The 19627-nt window shown below is 43.3% G+C and overlaps 1 protein-coding gene across 1 annotated transcript in view; it reads left to right on the top strand.

Annotated features, from left to right (window-relative positions):
* Positions 1–736: 736 nt before the first annotated feature.
* HNF4G (hepatocyte nuclear factor 4 gamma) overlaps positions 737–19627 on the top strand; it is a 57463-nt gene continuing 38572 nt past the window's right edge. Inside the window, exon 1 of the mRNA XM_075316299.1 lies at positions 737–936. Within this exon, the coding sequence (XP_075172414.1) occupies positions 822–936 (115 nt within the window). The 5' untranslated portion in view covers positions 737–821. The remainder of the gene's footprint in view (positions 937–19627) is intronic.

Here is a 19627-nt window from a genome sequence, read left to right as displayed (position 1 = left end):
TTGTAATCCAAAGTTTGGGGCACATAGTTTTTGAATATTGAAATATTACCAGCACTATAAGTTATTAACTAATTGATGGAATTTCCAAATATTCTCTGCAATATCCAAACACTTCAATGAAAATTGAGATACTTTTTTGTTTAGATTTCTCATCTTGCATTATATTGATTTGTTTTGTAGCGTATTGATGTGGTGCTTTAAAGGTAATTAGTAAGTAGTCATATCTCTGATTCCTTCATAATGAAGCTCATCAACTGTTATGTGTAAAAATTAACATCACAATTACAAATATTACAACTTTTTCATCCATTTAGTGTCACATAATCGTACATGTATGCAGCATTTCATAATGGAATGTTCTTAGAAACAAATAGTTTCATCAACAAATTTCTAATATTGTTTGACATTTTTTAGAATTGTGATTCATACAATAGTTGAGATAAATGATCCTCCAAGCTTTGTGTACATAGGTTCTTTACAATGTGAAGTATAAATTCAAGATAAGCTTAGGTACGTTTCTTAGACTAGATATTGCACTTACAAGGTATCTTATAAGTTTGCCTACATTTAAGGGAAAAAAAAAGAAAATCATGACAAAGTTCTGATAAGAATATTCCACTGAGCATTCCAAGGCTATCATAAATATTACATCAAGCCACCATAAAAAAGGAGGTAAAGGTATAAAGTAGCATGCAGATGCATTTCTACAGCTCCTCCTTCAGAGAAGATTTCATTTCAAAGATTTGTCTATTTGCTTATGAGGAATAGGGGATAGATCTTACTACTTGAAGTCTGACGGTCGTCTAGTTTCATAAGTCACAATGAAGATGACTAATTCAGTAATGGACATGGAAATGGCCAACTATAGTGATGTGCTTGACCCAACCTATACATCTTTGGAGTTTGAAAATATGCAACTACTTTACAGTGGAGGTGGTAAGATGACTTTGCCCACACATTATACTCATATTTGTTAAATATTTACTGATTTATGATGCTTATAGTCTTTATCGAGTTTCCGAAGAACTTGGTGTTTACTTCTTTATATATTGCATGATTTGGTTGCTTGCTATGAAAATTATTTCAAAATAGAAAGCAATTTTAAATTGACTATAATACTATTGTATATATTAATGAGTTATGACAGGGTGCAAGTGTGATAGCAGCTCAACATATACCGCTAACAGGAACAATGGACTTGTTTTCAAAAAGATTCTTAGGGGTCCTAGTGGATCCATCCAATTCATAATGGGATGCCATGTTTCCATCAGGGTTCCAGAGTTTTTGATATGGGTGTGGGACGCCATTACCGTTGTTTGCTGACTCCCTTATAGGTATACTGCGGGTTACCATAAGATCTTTCATGCAAAGCTATATATTTATTATGTGACTTCTCTTGGATATCTCCTAAGCACACTTGTGTTAAATACTTGTACTACTTGTATTTTGATTGGTCCAATTGTAATCATTGGTTGTTATTATTTACACTACATTGGGAGTTTTCTGACTGAGTGTTCCCAATATTATATGTACCCTTTCAGTGGATCTATTTTTTTGGAAACAACCTTTGTATGTTGATATTTTAATTATTTTACACATCTAATAAATATTCAATTGTTATATGCGGTTGCATATGTTGGTTGTATTAAGAACGAGTAATAGACTTCTTTGTTATTACTGATAAAGCTACAAAGGTAGAGATATGCATGGGGTCTGTGATCTGCGGTCTGGGGTCCATGTCCAGGATCTATGGTCTGTGGATACCTGGTTCATTTGGATTGATTATTTGGATACTTTCGGACTGTATGCATTATGGTATTTAACCTTATTTATATATTGAGTGACAACTTTTCATTCCATATACTGTATATATCCATGTACGTAAATACAATATATTTAAACCTCACCCTTCTTTGGTGCATATGAGAACCAAGACCATTATAATATATAATTAAGGGAACCTCCTCTATTATATATAGTATACCATATATACATAATACAGAAAAAAATCGAAAAATTGATTCAGCTCACCCTTTTAATAGTCCAAAGTCATGAGCGATGCTGGTGCACAGAGCTGCCCTGGCCTCAGGCAGAACACTTCCAGGCAATAAAGAATATAGTCTCCAGCACTCCAGAAGGTTAAACTATTTATTGAATCCGTTTAAAAAATTCCAAAAATCATGATCACAGTGGGGGGTGACACATCAAGAGAAGTCCGACATGTTTCGGCTAATAGCGCCTTACTCCAGGATTCCTGGGTTTCAATAAATAGTTTTAACCTTCTGGAGTGCTGGAGACGATATTCTATATATACATAATAATCTATTTATATGTATCTTCATCTGATAGTGTTTGTAATTGTTTTTAAAACTGTGTGAAATTTTGTTATACCTAAATAAACATCACAACTTTATTCAGTATTTGGCGGTGGTGCAATCCTTTTTACCCTGCAGCTTTTTTCTCCCCTTTTCTCTATGTGCATTTCTGCAGGGTTGATTGCACACCAGGGTTTACTCATCTATATAGTGAAGTCCTATCTCTTTTTCCTAATAGCATTCAGTATATTGTGGTGCTCATCTTCTTCTATGTTATAAGACTTCATTATTCTTACTTTTGAAAACACAGGACACATGATGAAAAAGAAAAACGGCACAGATGAACAAAGCAGTAGTGATTGAAATATCATTTCAGTTTGCTATTGCTTATGGAGTGTTAACTTATTCCGCAGAGATTCTCATCACCTGTATCAGCCCTGACCCTGATTAGTCCACATTCTGGCTGATTAGAAGATTTTAAGATCCACACTTGCCGGCACTGAGGTCCTGCGCAGGTGCACTTTGACCTGCCCTCCTCATGGCAGATCAAAATATTGTAGTGCACCTGCGCAGGACCTCAATACCGGCCTGTGTGCATGACATAGGATGCGTTATGCACGCCGCTTCAGAAGGAAGACCAAGATGCCGAAAGAGGAGGCGCCACCCATTTCACCAGTCTGCACCGGAGTTACCTCCTAGGTGAGTATTATTAAGTGTTTTTTATGTTCTAAACAGCAGCCTGGGCTCCTATATACAGCATGTTATAATGCTGTATATAAGAGCCCACTGGTGGTGGCCGCAGCTTAAAGGTGACAGGTTCCCTTTAAACAGTAAAGAACACAATGAAACTTATTGGTCAGAAACTCAATGCAAATGTATTGAGCAAGTAGTAGGATTCTGGCTGAGACTATTCTTATCGCCTACTGAATGCCACGTGACCACTATTCCTAGCTCTGAAACTGGTGAAATCCTCCCAGCGCACAGTGCACACAATGTGAGGATTCATAAGTTTATAGTAACATAGAGTAACACCTAGAGTGACTGCAGACTTATAGACTTAGACCTGACAAGCCCTGAGACATATACTATGTTACAGAATTGATGGTTTATATCATGATATGTTACATAGAGTGGACATCCACTCTGATGAAATACTGTAAGCTGCAGAAACAGTTATCATTGGAAAATAGCACCAGTCTTGAAGTTATGTATACACCTTTTTATATCAATTTTTGCATATAATATGTCATAGTCCAGTAACAGACAACCCCTTTAAAGAAGTACTCCCATGAAGTTATATTTTCCACTAATCTGTGCATATGTGTATGTCGTGTAGTGTGTCTGTATACTCACCTACTGCTTTCTTCTCCTGTATCCAGTGACGTTCTGCTCCTCTTCTGGGTGACATCACCATTGTTCAGACTATCACACTATACTCTATTCTTTTTTACAAAGTATGTATATGGAGTCTCATTTTGCCTCGTTATTATGATGCTTTATAGTATAGCATTGTAAAAGACATTTCCAGATCATGCAGAGCATAGCATTACCTGGGGAGTCTGAAGAGCTGTGATCTTACCCAGAAAAGGAGCAGAACAGCGCTGGATCCCATAGAAGGCAGTAGGTAAATATATCAACACAAAAACTACACTGCAGACAGGTTTAGTGAAAAAAAAACCTTCAAGAGCGGGCTTCCTTAAATTATTTTCAATGTCAAGTCCTAGGCAACCTAGTTTGAGACTGACAGTATGTCAGTCCTGTCAAACTAATCTGATCAGCTTTTACCAGGAGGTAAGTAGATTAATGAAAATAGTGGAAAATATGTGTAACTGGGTTAAGAACTGGCTCAGTGATAAGAAATAAATGGTGGTTATTAATGGAAAACACTCAGACTGGGTCACAGTTAACAGTGTCGTACCACAGGGATCAGTATTGGACCCTCTTCTTTTTACCATAATTATTAATGACCTTGTAGGGGGAATAGAGAGTAGAATTTCAATATTTGCTGATGATACTAATCTTTGCAAAATAATTAAAACAGAGGAGGATAATTTAATATTGCAGAATAATATGTTTAAGCTTGAGGCTTGGACTGAGAAATGGCAATTGAAGTTTAATGTGGATACATTTAAGGTCATGCACTTGGGTAGAGGTAATAAAATGTATAACTATCTACTTCATTGTTAAATACTATGCAAAAAAGACTTGGCTGTACGGGTGGACAGGAAACTCAACTTTACTGAGCAGTGACAGTCAGCTGCTGCCAAAGCTAATAAAATAATGGGTGCAACCACACTTAAAATACTATGTACAATTTTGGTCTCCGTAGTATAAGAAGGACATAGCTGAACTAGATCAGGTGCAGAGAAGAGCAACCAATAGGTGGATGGTCGTACCAAGACAGAATATTAAACTTGGGGTTATTCAGTTTGGAAAAACAAAGGCTTAGAGGCAATCTTATTGAAATGTACAAATATATGAGAGCTGTTTCTAATGATCTTTTTACACCTATACCTGCAACAGGGACAAGGGGGGCATCCTCTATGTCTAGAGGAAAGAAGGTTTAATCATAATCACAGACACAGATTCTTTACTGTACGAGCAGTGAGACTATGGAACTCTCTGCCATATAATGTTGTAATGATTGATTCATTACTAAAATTTAAGAGAGGCCCTTAGTGCTTTTTTTGAAAAATATAATATTATTGTGCCCTAGATTCTATGATTGGGCATTGATCCAGGGAACCAGTCTGAATGCAGCATGTAATGTCGGGAAGCAATTTTTTCCCTAATATTGAGCTTATTGTCTGTTCCATGGGTTTTTGCCTTCCAGTGGATCAACATGTTAGGCTATGGGTTGAACTCAATGGACTTAAGTCTACCTCCAACCTTAAAAACTATGAAACTATGAGTATGAGCTGACCACATGTAAATGCTCATAACAACCATTCCTCTCTGGGGTGGTAAGTTATTATGAGTTCTTTCAAAGATAAGTAAGCTGGCACTGCAGTCCCCTCCTCTAAAAAGCTAGTAGTTGCCGTATCAAGGACAATTCATAGTTTCTAAAATATGGCTGAGTTACAAAGTAAAATATAATTGTTAACAGGGATTTATTATTTTATATAAGAATTATGCAGCAGGTTTTTATTGGTCATAAGTAAAAAGAAATCCTGAGATAAAGAAGTGTCATTATAGTTCTCTGGACCAAGGCCAAAATAAATCATTAACTTGTTTTGTTTTATTACAACACTGTATCTGCTTGATAACGTTTTATAGGCAACCTTAGTAGGATTGTTTTTCTTTATTTTAAATGCATTACAAAATATTTATTTTCATTGTCATTTCACCCCAAATTAGTCAACTTCTATGCTGGAAAATTAATTCCACATATCAACGTTATTTTTAAATCTATTATTTCACGTTTTAGACCTCAATGAACTTTTTTTTAGTTTATATTCCTCTGGTTAAAATTTGGTTCCACAATTTGGGAGGCATTTTATTGACAAGTTCATGTTTCCTCTTAATGGCCTCCAATGTGGTACAAAAATATCTCAGAAAAGTGATTGGGAACTGATCCCTTCTGTTGTTGACCTGGATTAGGTTGTTTTATTTTTTTTGCTGGATCAAAAAGTACAGCAACTGATCTGTCTATAAAAACCGGACTGGATCGGTGTACACAGTGAGCGCCATTGAATAAATTGTGTCTGACTTAAGCTAAGGGCAGCTTTGCACGTTGCAACATCGCACGTGCGATGTCGGTGGAGTCAAATCGAAAGTGACGCACATCCGGCGTCACTTTTGACATCGTAGTGTGTAAATCCTAGATGATACGATTAACGAGCGCAAAAGCGTCGTTATCGTATCATCGGTGTAGTGTCTGAGATTTCCATAATACCGGTGCAGAGACAGGTGCGATGTTGTTCCTCGTTCCTGCGGCAGTGCACATCGCTGTGTGTGAAGCCGCAGGAGGGAGGAACATCTCCTACCTGCCTCCCGGCTGACAATGAGAAGGAAGGAGGTGGGCGGGATGTTTACATCCTGATCATCTCCGCCCCTCCGTTGCTATTGGCCGCCTGCCGTGTGATGTCGCTATGACGCCGCACGACCCGCCCCCTTAGGAAGGAGGCGGGTCGCCGGCCAGAGCGACGGTCGCAGGGCAGGTGAGAGCATGTGAAGCTGGCATAGCGATAATTTTCGCTACGCCAGCTATCACAAGATATCGTACCTGCAACGGGGGCGGGGACTATCGCGTGCAACATCAAAGCATCGGCTTGCGATCTTGCAACATGCAAAGCCCGCCTAAGGCTACATTCATCCGCTTCCTTTCTAATAATCATAAGAAATTGACTTCTAATTTGTCATCTTTTTTTTGCTTTAATTTAGCATTTTTTTTCTTATTTGTTTATTAGAAATTTAAGGAGGTAATGTGCATTTTTATTCACATTGACACTTGGGATACGTTAAACATAAATTAAAAAAACATGGAAAACTAATGGAAACTTGATATTTTAAATTTTCCTCCAGTTTTAACAAACCTACAAACATTTGTAAGCCTAAATGTGATTTGCAAAAACAGAAGAGTTGTAGTACATGCACTGAGTTTACCAAAATATTCACACAAATCAGTGAAATTAAAAAACAGATATGTGAATTAATGGTTCTGTTGAACTACATAGGTCAATGTGCTGTCAGTTTAAAAAAAATTATGACACATTGATGAGTAAAATAGATGTGTGAAACAGAGATGAGGGGAACTAACAAAGTTTCCTAGAAGATTCTGTTAACCGTGAAGTCGTTAACTAATTGGATGTCCCTAATTATGTTCTGGGGATGGAGAAACCTCATAGCATATTGTGAGAAGTATATAATTAAAAAATACTTACTTTACCACTCACCTCACCGATGTCTCTGCTCTTCACCATCATCTGTACGGTCCTCAGTGCATCTTTTTACCACCACCACCACCAATTACTGAATCCGTATATCTCTTCGTGCTCAAGACACACAGACTGAGTTCTGATGAGGCCCGGAACATTGTTGCAAAAGTATGATAAAGGCCGGAGTCTCACTTGCAAGGGACTTGTGCGTAACTCATGCGAATCTCTCATCGCGTCACCTGGCATGGCGTGCCGCTGTCTGGACAGGAACAGTTTGGCTGCATAGAAATGCATGAGGCTCTTGTCCAGAGAGTGGCAGACTGTGCCAGGAGATGCAATGCGAGACTCACGTGAGTTATGCACAAGTGTGACTCCGACCTAAAGCTACAACACATGTCCAAAAGTAGCAAAAGCCTCATCAAAGTCACAAGTTCAGGCCTAGCTTGAAGAGGCCCGAGAATTAAGTGGCAATGATAAGTTTCCCTGAGTCAGATAGGAGTGTGGACTGCAGAGCAGAGGGGTCAGCGACATTAACTCTAAAATATCCTAAGTATTTTTTTTTGTTATTTAACCCTTTGAAGGCCCTTTACAATTCAAAAATGGTAGCCAGCCAGGAGCCATTTGATGAATCTGTGAGGTGATTTACAAATTATCAGCATTTTGGTGAATTTGGATTTTTGTAATATTCAAGGAGAATTCAATTTCACTCAATATCTACACTTGTCTCTAGTGTAAATCTAGCCTTAAAAAACTGCTGGAACTCATGTAATATACATTGTGTGCAAAATTATTAGGCAAGTTGTATTTTTGAGGATTTTTTTTTTATTATTGATCAACAATTCTGTTCTCAATCAACCCAAAAGACTCATAAATATCAAAGCTTAATATTTGTGGAAGCTGGAGTGGGTTTTTTTTTAGATTTGGCTATCTTAGAGACCCGCAACACACATCCATTTTTTTTGTACGTGTGCGGTACGTATTTGCACGTACCGGAGACACTTACACACGGAGACCCATGTTATTCAATGTTAGATGGCACACACGTAAAATCACACGGAACATGTGTCCGTGTGATAAGTACGTGTATGCGCTTTTCTGCACGGACGACATATCCGTTTTTGGCCGGCAGCATGCAGGCAAGGACCCGCTAAAGTCTATGGGTCCGTGCCTGCACGGACCACACACGGAGTATGTCCGTGTTCAGCACGATTCGTGCGTGTGCGTTTTTACACTAGCGATCTTATTACTTTAAATATGCTGGCCGCTCATTAATAAATCTCGTATTCCCTGCTTTCCCAACCCACAGATGCCTGTGATTGGTTGCAGTCAGACACGCCCCCCACGCTGAGTGACAGGTGTCTCACTGCACCCAATCACAGCAGCCGGTGGGCGTGTCTATACTGTGCAGTAAAATAAATAAATAAATAATTTAAAAAAACGGCGTGCGGTCCCCCCCCAATTTTAATACCAGCCAGATAAAGCCATATGGCTGAAGGCTGGTATTCTCAGGATGGGGAGCCCCACATTATGGGGAGCCCCCCAACCTAACAATATCAGTCAGCAGCCGCCCAGAATTGCCGCATACATTATATGCTCACTTCAGTCACTCGAGGGATTAGCGGCCACTGGTGAATCCTTCACAGGTGACCGCTAATCAGTACGCGGCACACAGACAGAGCCGCGGCATGACAATGAAGTCGGGTGAAGTTCACCCGAGTTCATTCTCATCGCGCAACTCTGTCTGCTGTCAGCCGACATGTATCAACGACATTGTGCACCACACAAACTGACATTCCACACGGACATTCCACGTACACATACACGGGCATTTTACACACAAACACGGACATTTTACACGTACACACGGCTCGCATACGCCATCACACGGATGCCATACCTACCGGAGAAAGGCCCCAAAAAAACGGAACACGGACCCGAAAAATGGACCGTGTCACATGGACGTTTTTTATGCGGAAGTGTGTTTTAGGCCAGAATGATATCTGTTTGTTCATGTGACTACTACTGTGCAGAATTATTAGGCAACTTAATAAAAACCAAATATATTCCCATCTCACTTGTCTATTTTTACAAGTTAAACCAATATAACTGCACAAAATTTACAAATAAACATTTTTGACATGCAAAAACAAAAACCCAAAAAATTAGTGACCAATATAGCCACCTTTCTTTATGATGACACTCAACAGCCTACCATCCATAGATTCTGTCAGTTCCTTGATCTGTTTACGATCAACATTGCGTGCAGCAGCCACCACAGCCTCCCAGACACTGTTCCGAGAGGTGTACTGTTTTCCCTCCCTGTAGATCTTACATTTTATGAGGGACCACAGGTTCTCTATGTGTTGCATATCAGGTGAACAAGGGGGCCATGTCATTATATTTTCATCTTTTAGACCTTTACTGGCCAGCCATGCTGTGGAGTGGTTAGATGCATGTGATGGAGCATTGTCCTGCATGAAAATCATGTTTTTCTTGAAGGATACTGACTTCTTCCTGTACCACTGCTTGAAGAAGTTGTCTTCCAGAAACTGGTAGTAGGTCTGAGAGTGGAGGTTCACTCCATCCTCAAACCGAAAAGGTCCCACAAGTTCATCTTTGATGATACCAGCCCATACCAGTACCCCACCTCCACCTTGCTGGCATCTGAGTTGGAGTGGAGCTCTCTGCCCTTTACTGATCCAGTCTCTGGCCCATCCATCTGGCCAATGAAGAGTCACTCTCATTTCATCAATCCATAAAACCTTTGAAAAATCAGTCTTAAGATATTTCTTGGCCCAGTCTTGACGTTTTATCCTATGTTTCTTGTTCAAAGGTGGTTGTTTTTCAGCCTTCCTTACCTTAGCCACGTCCCTGAGTATGCCACACCTTGTGCTTTTTGATACTCCAGTAACGTTGCAGCTCTGAAATATGCCAAAATGGTGGCAAATAGCATCTTGGCAGCTTCACGCTTGATTTTCCTCAATTCATGGGCAGTTATTTTGCACCTTTTTTCACCAACACGCCCAAGAATGCAAAAATTGGTTACCACTAGGGATGAGCGGGCCCATGGTAGTTTAGATTCACCAGGTTCAGCGAGCTTTAGTTAAAAATTCAGTTTGGGACCCAGACTTTACCTGAACTTGACCCAGGACCCCGGACCCCCCTAAAAATCTATGGGGACCCGAACTTTTTGGTGCTCTAAAATGGTTGTAGTAAAGGATAGGGGGCGGCAAGGATAGGAAGCAAAATTGGGATAAGAGCAAGACAATTGCCATGCAAACAATTGTGGATATTGAATAACAAAAAAAAAAAAAAATGACCTGGGGTCCCCCCTATTTTTGATAACCAGCGCTGGTAAATCAAATGTCCCATGTGCTCTCCGGCATGGATTTTAATCAACGGACTTTTGTTTACAATGGTTAGAGCCCGTTTAATTTATTTTTCTGCATAGTTTATGGGAATAAAGATGCCCATACACTCCTTTGTTCACCAATTTACTAATTTTAAAAAATCGTTGAATCTCCGACATAATCCAATCATGAATTTTAAAAAATACTTGAATCTCCGACATAATCCAATCCCTTGTTCACCAATTTATGAATTAAAAATAAATCCTCAAAGTTCTGCCAAAAATCCAATGGTGTAATGTTTCATGAAACCCATCGATTCATATGGAGCTTCGTTCTGAGAACGTTCTGAGAACGAGGCTCCATAGGTCACACCCGCTTAGTGTCAGCCCGGATTTTCTAATGCGCATGAGAAATTTCGTACATACTACTGACAGGGAGTGACCTGTGGAGCCCTGTTCTCAGGACGAAGTTCCATAGGACATTACAGCATTAGATTATGATAGAATTTCAAGGATTTCTTTTAAATTAATAAATTAGAGAACAAGGAGTGTAGTAGAGTCTTTATTCAAATAAACTATTTTTCACTGTGAGTGTGTTTTTTTAACTGTACACTTGCCAGGTTAGTAATAAGTTGTCTGATAGACTCCTCTCCATTAATATCCCCTGGGCTTCATGGCAGCTGTCAATTTACAGCTGACATCATTCCCAACAATTTTACTACAATTGCCATCACACCAGAGCAATCGAGAAGAGCTGGGCAAAGTGCCAGAATTGGTACAGTCCACAGTTGTCTGTGTTACCTGCACTGGTTATGAAAAATAGGCAGGAACCCTTGTTTTTTTTACTATTTATTGATTTTGTTCACTTCTTCTTGCATCTTCTCCATGAAATAAAGCTTGTGATTGGCTGCGCTTTACTGTCATTCTTCCATTCTTCCATTGACTACTTTAAGTATACAGAGCAGGTAGCTTCCTAGGGAATGCTGTCCATTTCACTTTAACCCCTCCCGAGTTTCCAAAGCCACAAGTTGTCCAAAGAAATTACATGAGATGGTAGATGAATAGTGATAGGCGAGCGTACTTACTACTGCTTGTTACTCAATCGAGCCTTGAGCATCTGAGTTTTAAAATGCTTGTTTCCCATTGACATCCATTATACTCGGTATTCGAGCTACGTCAGAGTGGCCCGATGCTCAATTGAGTAATGAGCCGTGTGAGCATGCTCGCTCATCACTAAAGACGAACACTGCACGTTATTTTGACATTGCTGTACATGATGTTTATTTTATGGAATTATTTTCTCTTACTTTTTGAAACATATTCCAGGTATAATGTGCCTGGGCCTGGAAAATATGTTTTGTCTGGATATCATAAGTGTTAAGGTTGCACTTGTTTTAGTTAACACATATACACAATAATTTTCCTTCTTGTAGAGAGCAATCTAAATCTAGAGTAAAATAATGGACCTGAATGATGTCAGTTTTGTGTGCAATTAATAATGCATGAGGCAAAAGAGATAAATGTGAAAGAAACAATATTTGTACAAAAATGCCGTAAATCAAATACAATTACACCTAAAAGGTGCTCTGTGCAATAGACATGTATACCATACTTCATTGCTACAAGCAAGCACCACACAAATTGCTATGTGCAAATATTTAATGAAAAGAGTGCTTACAATCCACCTCGACAAACAAAAAATTAATAAATAAATTTAAATATAATCACTCCAGCCAACAGAACTAAATAATTACTATTCCTAATTGGAACATGTGTCCATAACTTCAATCAGATTCATTGCATGTAAAAATATAAAGATAGTTATTATTAATGTATAGTTCAGAAACCAAAGGTACCAGGTCCCCTGACGCATGTTTCACTTCTGCTTCTTCCTCAGGGGCTTGTGGATTTGCAGGCTTGGGACTGCAGGCTTGTGGATTTAGACTGGACAACTCCATGTAATGTGCATTCTATCTAATAGTAGGAAAATAGACTGTAATAACCAATCATTAGTCAGAGACTCTCTCAAGGTGCATCACAACTGCTGGTGGCATTCACACCATATTAACACAGTTGTTTTTGGATATTGAAGAACTGTTATTTTGGGTGCCTGATGTAATGAATGATGATGTATGAACAATGCCTATTTAGCTCATGATTTGATAGGTGTACCCATTCTTAAGGGTACTTTGCACACTGCGACATCGCAAGCCGATACTGCAATGCCGAGCGTGACAGTCCTCGTCCCCGTCGCAGCTGCAATATCATTGTGATAGCTGCCGTGTAAGATGGTGGTCGAGTTCGAGTATATAATGGCACAGGTTTAAAAGAAGACCCCGCCCATCCTGGGTGGCAAGAAAGTGAAAATGCGCCAAGGTCCATGGAGCCATCCAAATGCTATGCCTGCAGGAGGAGGAACCATGCCTGGAGATGCCAGCCTGTGTTGATCAGTACCCGCCCCCGGAGGGCACGATGGAAGGAGAGACCCCACCTACCACAGGAAGCTGATGGAGAAAGGACGGTCTCATTGATGTGGAGCAATCAGGAGAAAGAAGGAGTCGGTATATTGAGGTCCATGTTGCACCCGTTTTGTCCTTGGACAGAGGAACAAAAATCTAGGACTCTTGTTGGCCATAGATGCCTGAAAGTTTGGTTTGTTTTTGTTTTTCCCCTTGTTTACTCCACTGCTGGATTAAAGGACTGTGTGCTGTGAGTGGATTCTACACCCTTCACCAAAGACTTTGCCTTTCCAGCCTGGACTCTGTCCCTACTGTCCCCGTGGACTAAACCAGTCCCTGATATGGGCTCTGCCTAGTCCACTCTGGACTCTTCCCCCATGGACTTTGCCAATGTTTGGGGGAGTAGGGTGGAAGCCTGTCACTCTCCTCAGGTTGATGACAGGTGGACTGTTGTTGAGGGGCAGGGGAGGAGAGGAAACAGATGACTCGATGTGCCTGCTGAGTCCATAGTTTGAGAGTTTGCCTCGTTTTCAAGTTTCAAGGAAGGACTGCAACATGTGAGCCCTTGGAACTTTTGGGCTATTGTTAAATGCTTAACGATTGTGCCCTCATCTTGTGCTAGATAGGTGAACACGATTATGGCCTATGGCCTACTTCTTTAAAAGAACTTGAACACTTGTTTCAGGGTACCAATCCAGTGGGACCAGGGTCGTACCGATCCAAAAGAGGGGAGTACCTCTTCTGTCCGGGAACGGAGAGTGTCATTTTAAGCGTATATGTATGCCTGTTTGGTGCCTTACAGGTCCAGACATGGTCAGGGATGCCCATGTTCAAGAGGGGAGGAATGTAAGATGGTGGTCGAGTTCCTACCCCTGAAGACACCAAATGTGTTCTTAAATATATACATGTGATAAGATATAAAGTATATAATGTATATTGCTTAATAAGGTTTTATTAGTGTTATGGGTATGCAGCTGAAAAGTGAAATCTGCCCGGTAACAGACAGGTGACAGTTGGGATTCTAGGATTAGCCAATAGGGAAAAAGCTACTGCTGAGGGAGAGAAACGGTTGTTGTGGAAACGTCAGTTAGGGCCCAGCCTGTGACAGGAACAGACCTCAGGTCTGAGGAGAAGCAGAGCCGCATGATATGGGTGTCATGAAGAGTGCAAGACAGAGCAGGACAAGGAACAAAGTGAGTGTCTTCAGCGAGTGTCCCTGAGGCATCTTCAGTAGCTTATAGCTTGGTCCAGCCATATTGGCGATACCCTTCTAGGAGGGAAAAGACGTGTGACTGCTTGAGGAGGAGAATGACTTCCAAGGACTGTGATGTAGTACTAGGCTGGGTAGTGAAGGGAAGAAGAGGCCTTATGGAGGTTGGAACGACTAAAATGAATGTGTGCTTAATGGTCCTCTGTGATATTGAAATGTGCAAGAAGATTTGTGTCCGCCATCTTATGTACGTTGTTGTTATCAAGTTAACGTTCAGTAAAACAATGTTTTTTATGAACTTGTGGTCTCCCTCAATGAACTGTGTACCATCTGGTCCTGGCCAGCCAAAACCACCGTCAACATGCGGCCTGCCAATGCATATAGCCTCTGGAATGAAAAACCACACATCCAGCCAGGACCTCTATTTTCATGTAGCGTGCCTGGGTGCGACAGATGATTTCCTCGCCCACGACTACCACCCTGCGCCACGTTACAGCCGTAGCGAATGTTATCGCTACGGCAGCTTCACATGCACTCACCTGCCGTGCGACGTCGCTCTGGCCGGCAAATCGCCTCCTTATTAAGGGGGCAGGTCGTGCGGCGTCACTGCGACGTCACACGGAAGGCGGCCAATAGGAGCGGAGGGCGGAGATGAGCCTTCCTTCCGCATAGCCGACCGGAGCCGCGGTGACGCAGGTAGGAGATGTTCCTCGCTCCTGCGACTTCACAAACAGCAATGTGTGCTGCCGCAGGAGCGAGGAACAACATCGGACTGTCGCGTCAGCGTAATTATGGAGTTCGCCGATGCTACACCGATGATACGATTATGACGATTTTGCGCTCGTTAATCGTATCATCTAGGATTTACACACTACGATGTCGAGTGCGACGCCGAAAGTGCGTCACTTTCGACATGACCCCACCGACATCGCACCTGCGAGTTTGTAAGTTTGTGCAACCTTAGCTCCTGGAAGATTTTTGGTAAAACAATCTAGTGCTACAGTAACATTCTATTAGTAGTTTTCTAACTGTTCTGTTAAGAAACTGATTTCTTAATACATGTGAGTGTATCTGTCGCGGGCGGAGGAGGGGATGCTGCGCTCTCCCACTGCTCGGGTCCGGCTGCTGCTGCCGCTGCTCGGTGGTGGCTCGAGCGGTGGGCCGGATCCCGAGGACTCGAGCGGCGCTCCTCGCCCGTGAATGAAAAGCGGATTTGATTGTGGGGATTTGGTTATTGTCCGTGACGCCACCCATGGTTGTGGTGATATTGGTGACACCACCGCTGCTCTGGACGGTGATCCCGGGAGCGGTAACAGGGAGCAGCTTTGTTATTAGTTCTCCCCTCCGTGGGTAGGGGTTGGTTGTCCCGGGGCCCGGTGATGGGGTAGGGATGGATGACAGGCGGGTTACAGGGCCTGGTGAGGTGCAGGGTCGCGGGGGCAGCGCTGTGCCGCACGGCACGGTGGTACTCACTCAGCCAATGATGAGGACACAGTTCTCGGTAAAGCACATGGCTGGATGGACGGGTCCCACAGACGGCTGCGGTGTAGTTTCTCCCGGCAGGTTGGTGGTGACTGCCTTTCCCTGCACTTATGTTCTGTAAATTGTTCCAATGGGTTCCCACCGGTAACCCGCTCCCCAGCTTGGATATGGGCTGGAGGAGCCCCTTTTGCCCGCAGGCTCTGGCCCTGGGAACTTTAGCCTTGGCGGTGACTGTGTTTCCCTCTGTCGGTTGGACGGTTGCCTTCTGTCGGGACTTGGCTGCTGGGAAACCCAGGAGGTTCCCTTTGCTAACGGATTTGGCAAATTCACGGCGACTCCTAGCCTTGCCGGGGTCCGTAAGCCCCTGCCAGATGGTGCTGACCTCTCTTTGTGTACCGGTCCGGTACCGCCGGGCCACCGCCTGTCCACAGTCCTTACGGTAGACTCCGATAGGCCACTCCTGCAGACGGTCACCACCGTCTGCCAACCTTGCTGATCCGTCCGGGCCACACACCCGGACCAACTTCAGTCTGCTCACTTGCCACTTTCCTTCCTCTCACTTTCCACTCTCAAACTGAACTCCACTCTTTTCCCGCCTCCAGGACTGTGAACTCCTCGGTGGGTGGGGCCAACCGCCTGGCCCACCCCCTGGTGTGGACATCAGCCCCTGGAGGAAGGCAACAAGGGTTTGTGTCTGACTTTGATGTGCCTGACCGGGAGTGTGGGGTGTGGTGGTGTTGTTCTCTGTGGCCCCTGGCTTGTCCAGGGCGCCACATATCCATGAAGTGTGTGTACTATGAAAACCCAAACCTAGGTATAATAGTAGTACTTAACAGGCTATGGATTTCATATTCTAAATTAATAGCACAGAACACTTCCCCAACATGTGACCATAGCAGTAAATAAGTGGCCATTAATAAGCTACACAGTTCCCGTTACATCCTTCCTGAAGGAGAAATGAGGAGTACAGCAGGTATTTGATACGTAAGTAGGTGCTTTTTTTTTAAATGTAAACCCAAGCAAGATTTGTAAACATAACAGACTTACGTTTATTTATATAGCACATTTATATATTCAATCATAGAATTTTTCATTAACATCACTGTCCCCATTGGTGCTCACACCCTAAGTTCCCTATCAGTATGTATTTGGAGTATGGGAGGAAACCAGAGAACATCTGCAAAATCACGGGGAGAACATTCAACCTCTTTTCAGATATTGTCTTTGGTAGCAATTGAACCCCAGCGCTTCAAAGCAACATTACCGAACCACCATGTTGTTCATGCATCGGGTTAAGGCCATGTTTTGTCTATCTGTAAATGGTATGCTTTTCCTTAATACCTGTATACTCTAGTCCAGTCATGGCGAACCTTTTACAGGCCGAGTGCCCAAACTATAGCCCTAAACCCAATTTTTTTTCCGAAGTGCCAACCAATCCTATTATGTAAATAATTGATTGTAATCTTACCTTTGCAGTCTTCTCCTCAGCAGGGGGCATCACGCTCATGCTTACCACATATTGAAGCTGAGCCTTTTCCAGACACAGCAGTTGGATTGATTGTTCTGGAAAAAATTGCAGCATTTTAGACAGAGATTTTAGCATAGAATGCAATCAGATTTCACCCTGTAATCCACATCTACATTTCAAAGTCTGAACATCTTCAAATCCCATAAAGACATACGAGTTGCTCCTCTCCCCCTTCATTGTGTACTTATGTCCCCCTTCCTGGGCCACTTCTTGGTAAACATGTCCCCCATCCTGATATATATTTCCTACATTCTGGTATATTTGTCCCTATTATGTCCCCATCCTGGTAAATATACCTCATCCTGGTAAATGTCCTCCATCCTGGTAAATGTACCCCATTCTAGCATGCTCCCCCATGCTGGTAAATGTACCCCATCCTGACATATTACCCATCCTTGTAAATGTTCCCCCATCCCGGTATGTCCTCCATCCTGGTAAATGTTCCCAATCCTGGTTAATGTACCCTCATCCTGGTAAATGTCCACCTTCCTGGCATGTTCCCCTTCCTGGTAAATGTTCCCCATCCTGGTAAATATTCCTCATCTTAACATGTTCCCCATCCTGATAAATGTACCCTATCGTGGCATGTTTCCTCCATCCTGGCATGCATGTTTTCCCCATCCTGGCATGTATGTTTCCTCCATCCTGGTATGTATGATTTCCCCATCCTGGCATGCATGTTTCCTCCATCTTGGCATGCATGTTTTCCCCATCCTGCCATGCATGTTTTCCCCCTCCTGGCATGTATATTTTCCCCATCCTGGCATGCATGTTTTCCCCATCCTAGTATGCATGTTTCCCCCTTCCTGGCATGCATGTTTCCCCCTTCCTGGCATGCATGTTTCCCCCCATTCTGGCATGCATGTTTCCCCCCATTCTGGCATGCATGTTTCCCCCCATCCTGGCATGTATGTTTTCCCCTTCCTGGCATGCATGTTTCCCCCTTCCTGGCATGCATGTTTCCCCCCATTCTGGCATGCATGTTTCCCCCCATCCTGGCATGTATGTTTTCCCCTTCCTGGCATGCATGTTTACCCCATCCTGGCATGCATGTTTCCCCCTTCCTGGCATGTATGTTTTCCCCATCCTGGCATGCATGTTTTCCCCATCCTGGCATGCATGTTTTTCCCATGCTAGCATGCATGTTTTTCCCATGCTAGCATGCATGTTTTCCCCATGCTGGCATGTATGTTTCCCCCTCATGCTGGCATGCATGTTTACCCCCTCATGCTGGCATGTATGTTTCCACCCCATGCTGGCATGTATGTCCACCCCCATGCTGGCATGCATGTTTTCCCCATCCTTTCATGCATGTTTTCTCCATCCTGGCATGCATGTTTTCCTCATGCTGGCATGCATGTTTCTCCCCCCATGTTGGCATGCATGTTTACCCCCACCATGCTGGCATGTATGTTTCCACCCCATGCTGGCATGTATGCCCCCCCCATGCTGGCATATATGTTTCCACCCCATGCTGGCATGTATGTTTCCGCCCATGCTAGCATGTATGTCCCCCCCATGCTGGCATGCATGATCTCTCCATGCTGGCATGCATGTTTCTCCCCCATGCTGGCATGTATGTTTCCACCCCATGCTGGCATGTATGTCCCCCCATGCTGGCATGTATGTTTCCGCCCATGCTAGCATGTATGTCCCCCCCCCCCCCATGCTGGCATGCATGATCTCCCCATGCTGGCATGCATGTTTCTCCCCCATGCTGGCATGCATGTCCCCCCCATTTTGGCATGTATGTTTCCACCCCATGCTGGCATGTATGTTTCCACCCCATGCTGGCATGTATGTTTCCACCCCATGCTGGCATGTATGTTTCCCCCCATGCCGACATGTATGTTTCCCCCCCCATGCTGGTTCCCCCCCCATGCTGGCATGTGTGTTCCCCCCCATGCTGGCATGTATGTTTTCTCCCCCCATGCTGGCATGTATGCTCTCCCCTCCATGCTGGCATGCATGTTTCCCCCCCATGCTGGCATGCATGTTTCCCCCCCATGCTGGCATGCATGTCCCCCCCCCCCCCATGCTGGCATGTATGTTTCCACCCCATGCTGACATGTATGTTTCCACCCCATGCTGGCATGTATGTCTCCCCCATGCTGGCATGTATGTTCTCTCCCCCATGCTGGCATGTATGTTCCCCCCCCCCCCCGTGCTGGCATGTGTGTTCTCCCCCCACATGCTGGCATGTGTGTTCTCCCCCTCATGCTGGTATGTCCCCCCCATTCTGGCATGTGTGTTCTCCCCACATGCTGGCATGTGTGTCCCCCCCCCCCCCCATGCTGGCATGCATGATTTGCCCCGCATGCTGGCATGTATGTTCTCCCCCCATGCTGGCATGTATGTTCTCCCCCCCATGCTGGCATGTGTGTTCTCCCCCGCCATGCTGGCATGT

The sequence above is a fragment of the Anomaloglossus baeobatrachus genome, chromosome 6 (assembly GCF_048569485.1).
Source record: "Anomaloglossus baeobatrachus isolate aAnoBae1 chromosome 6, aAnoBae1.hap1, whole genome shotgun sequence".
Taxonomy (NCBI): Eukaryota; Metazoa; Chordata; class Amphibia; order Anura; family Aromobatidae; genus Anomaloglossus; species Anomaloglossus baeobatrachus.
The sequence above is the reverse complement of the archived record's forward strand: the minus strand, read 5'-3'. Positions and strand labels throughout refer to the sequence as shown.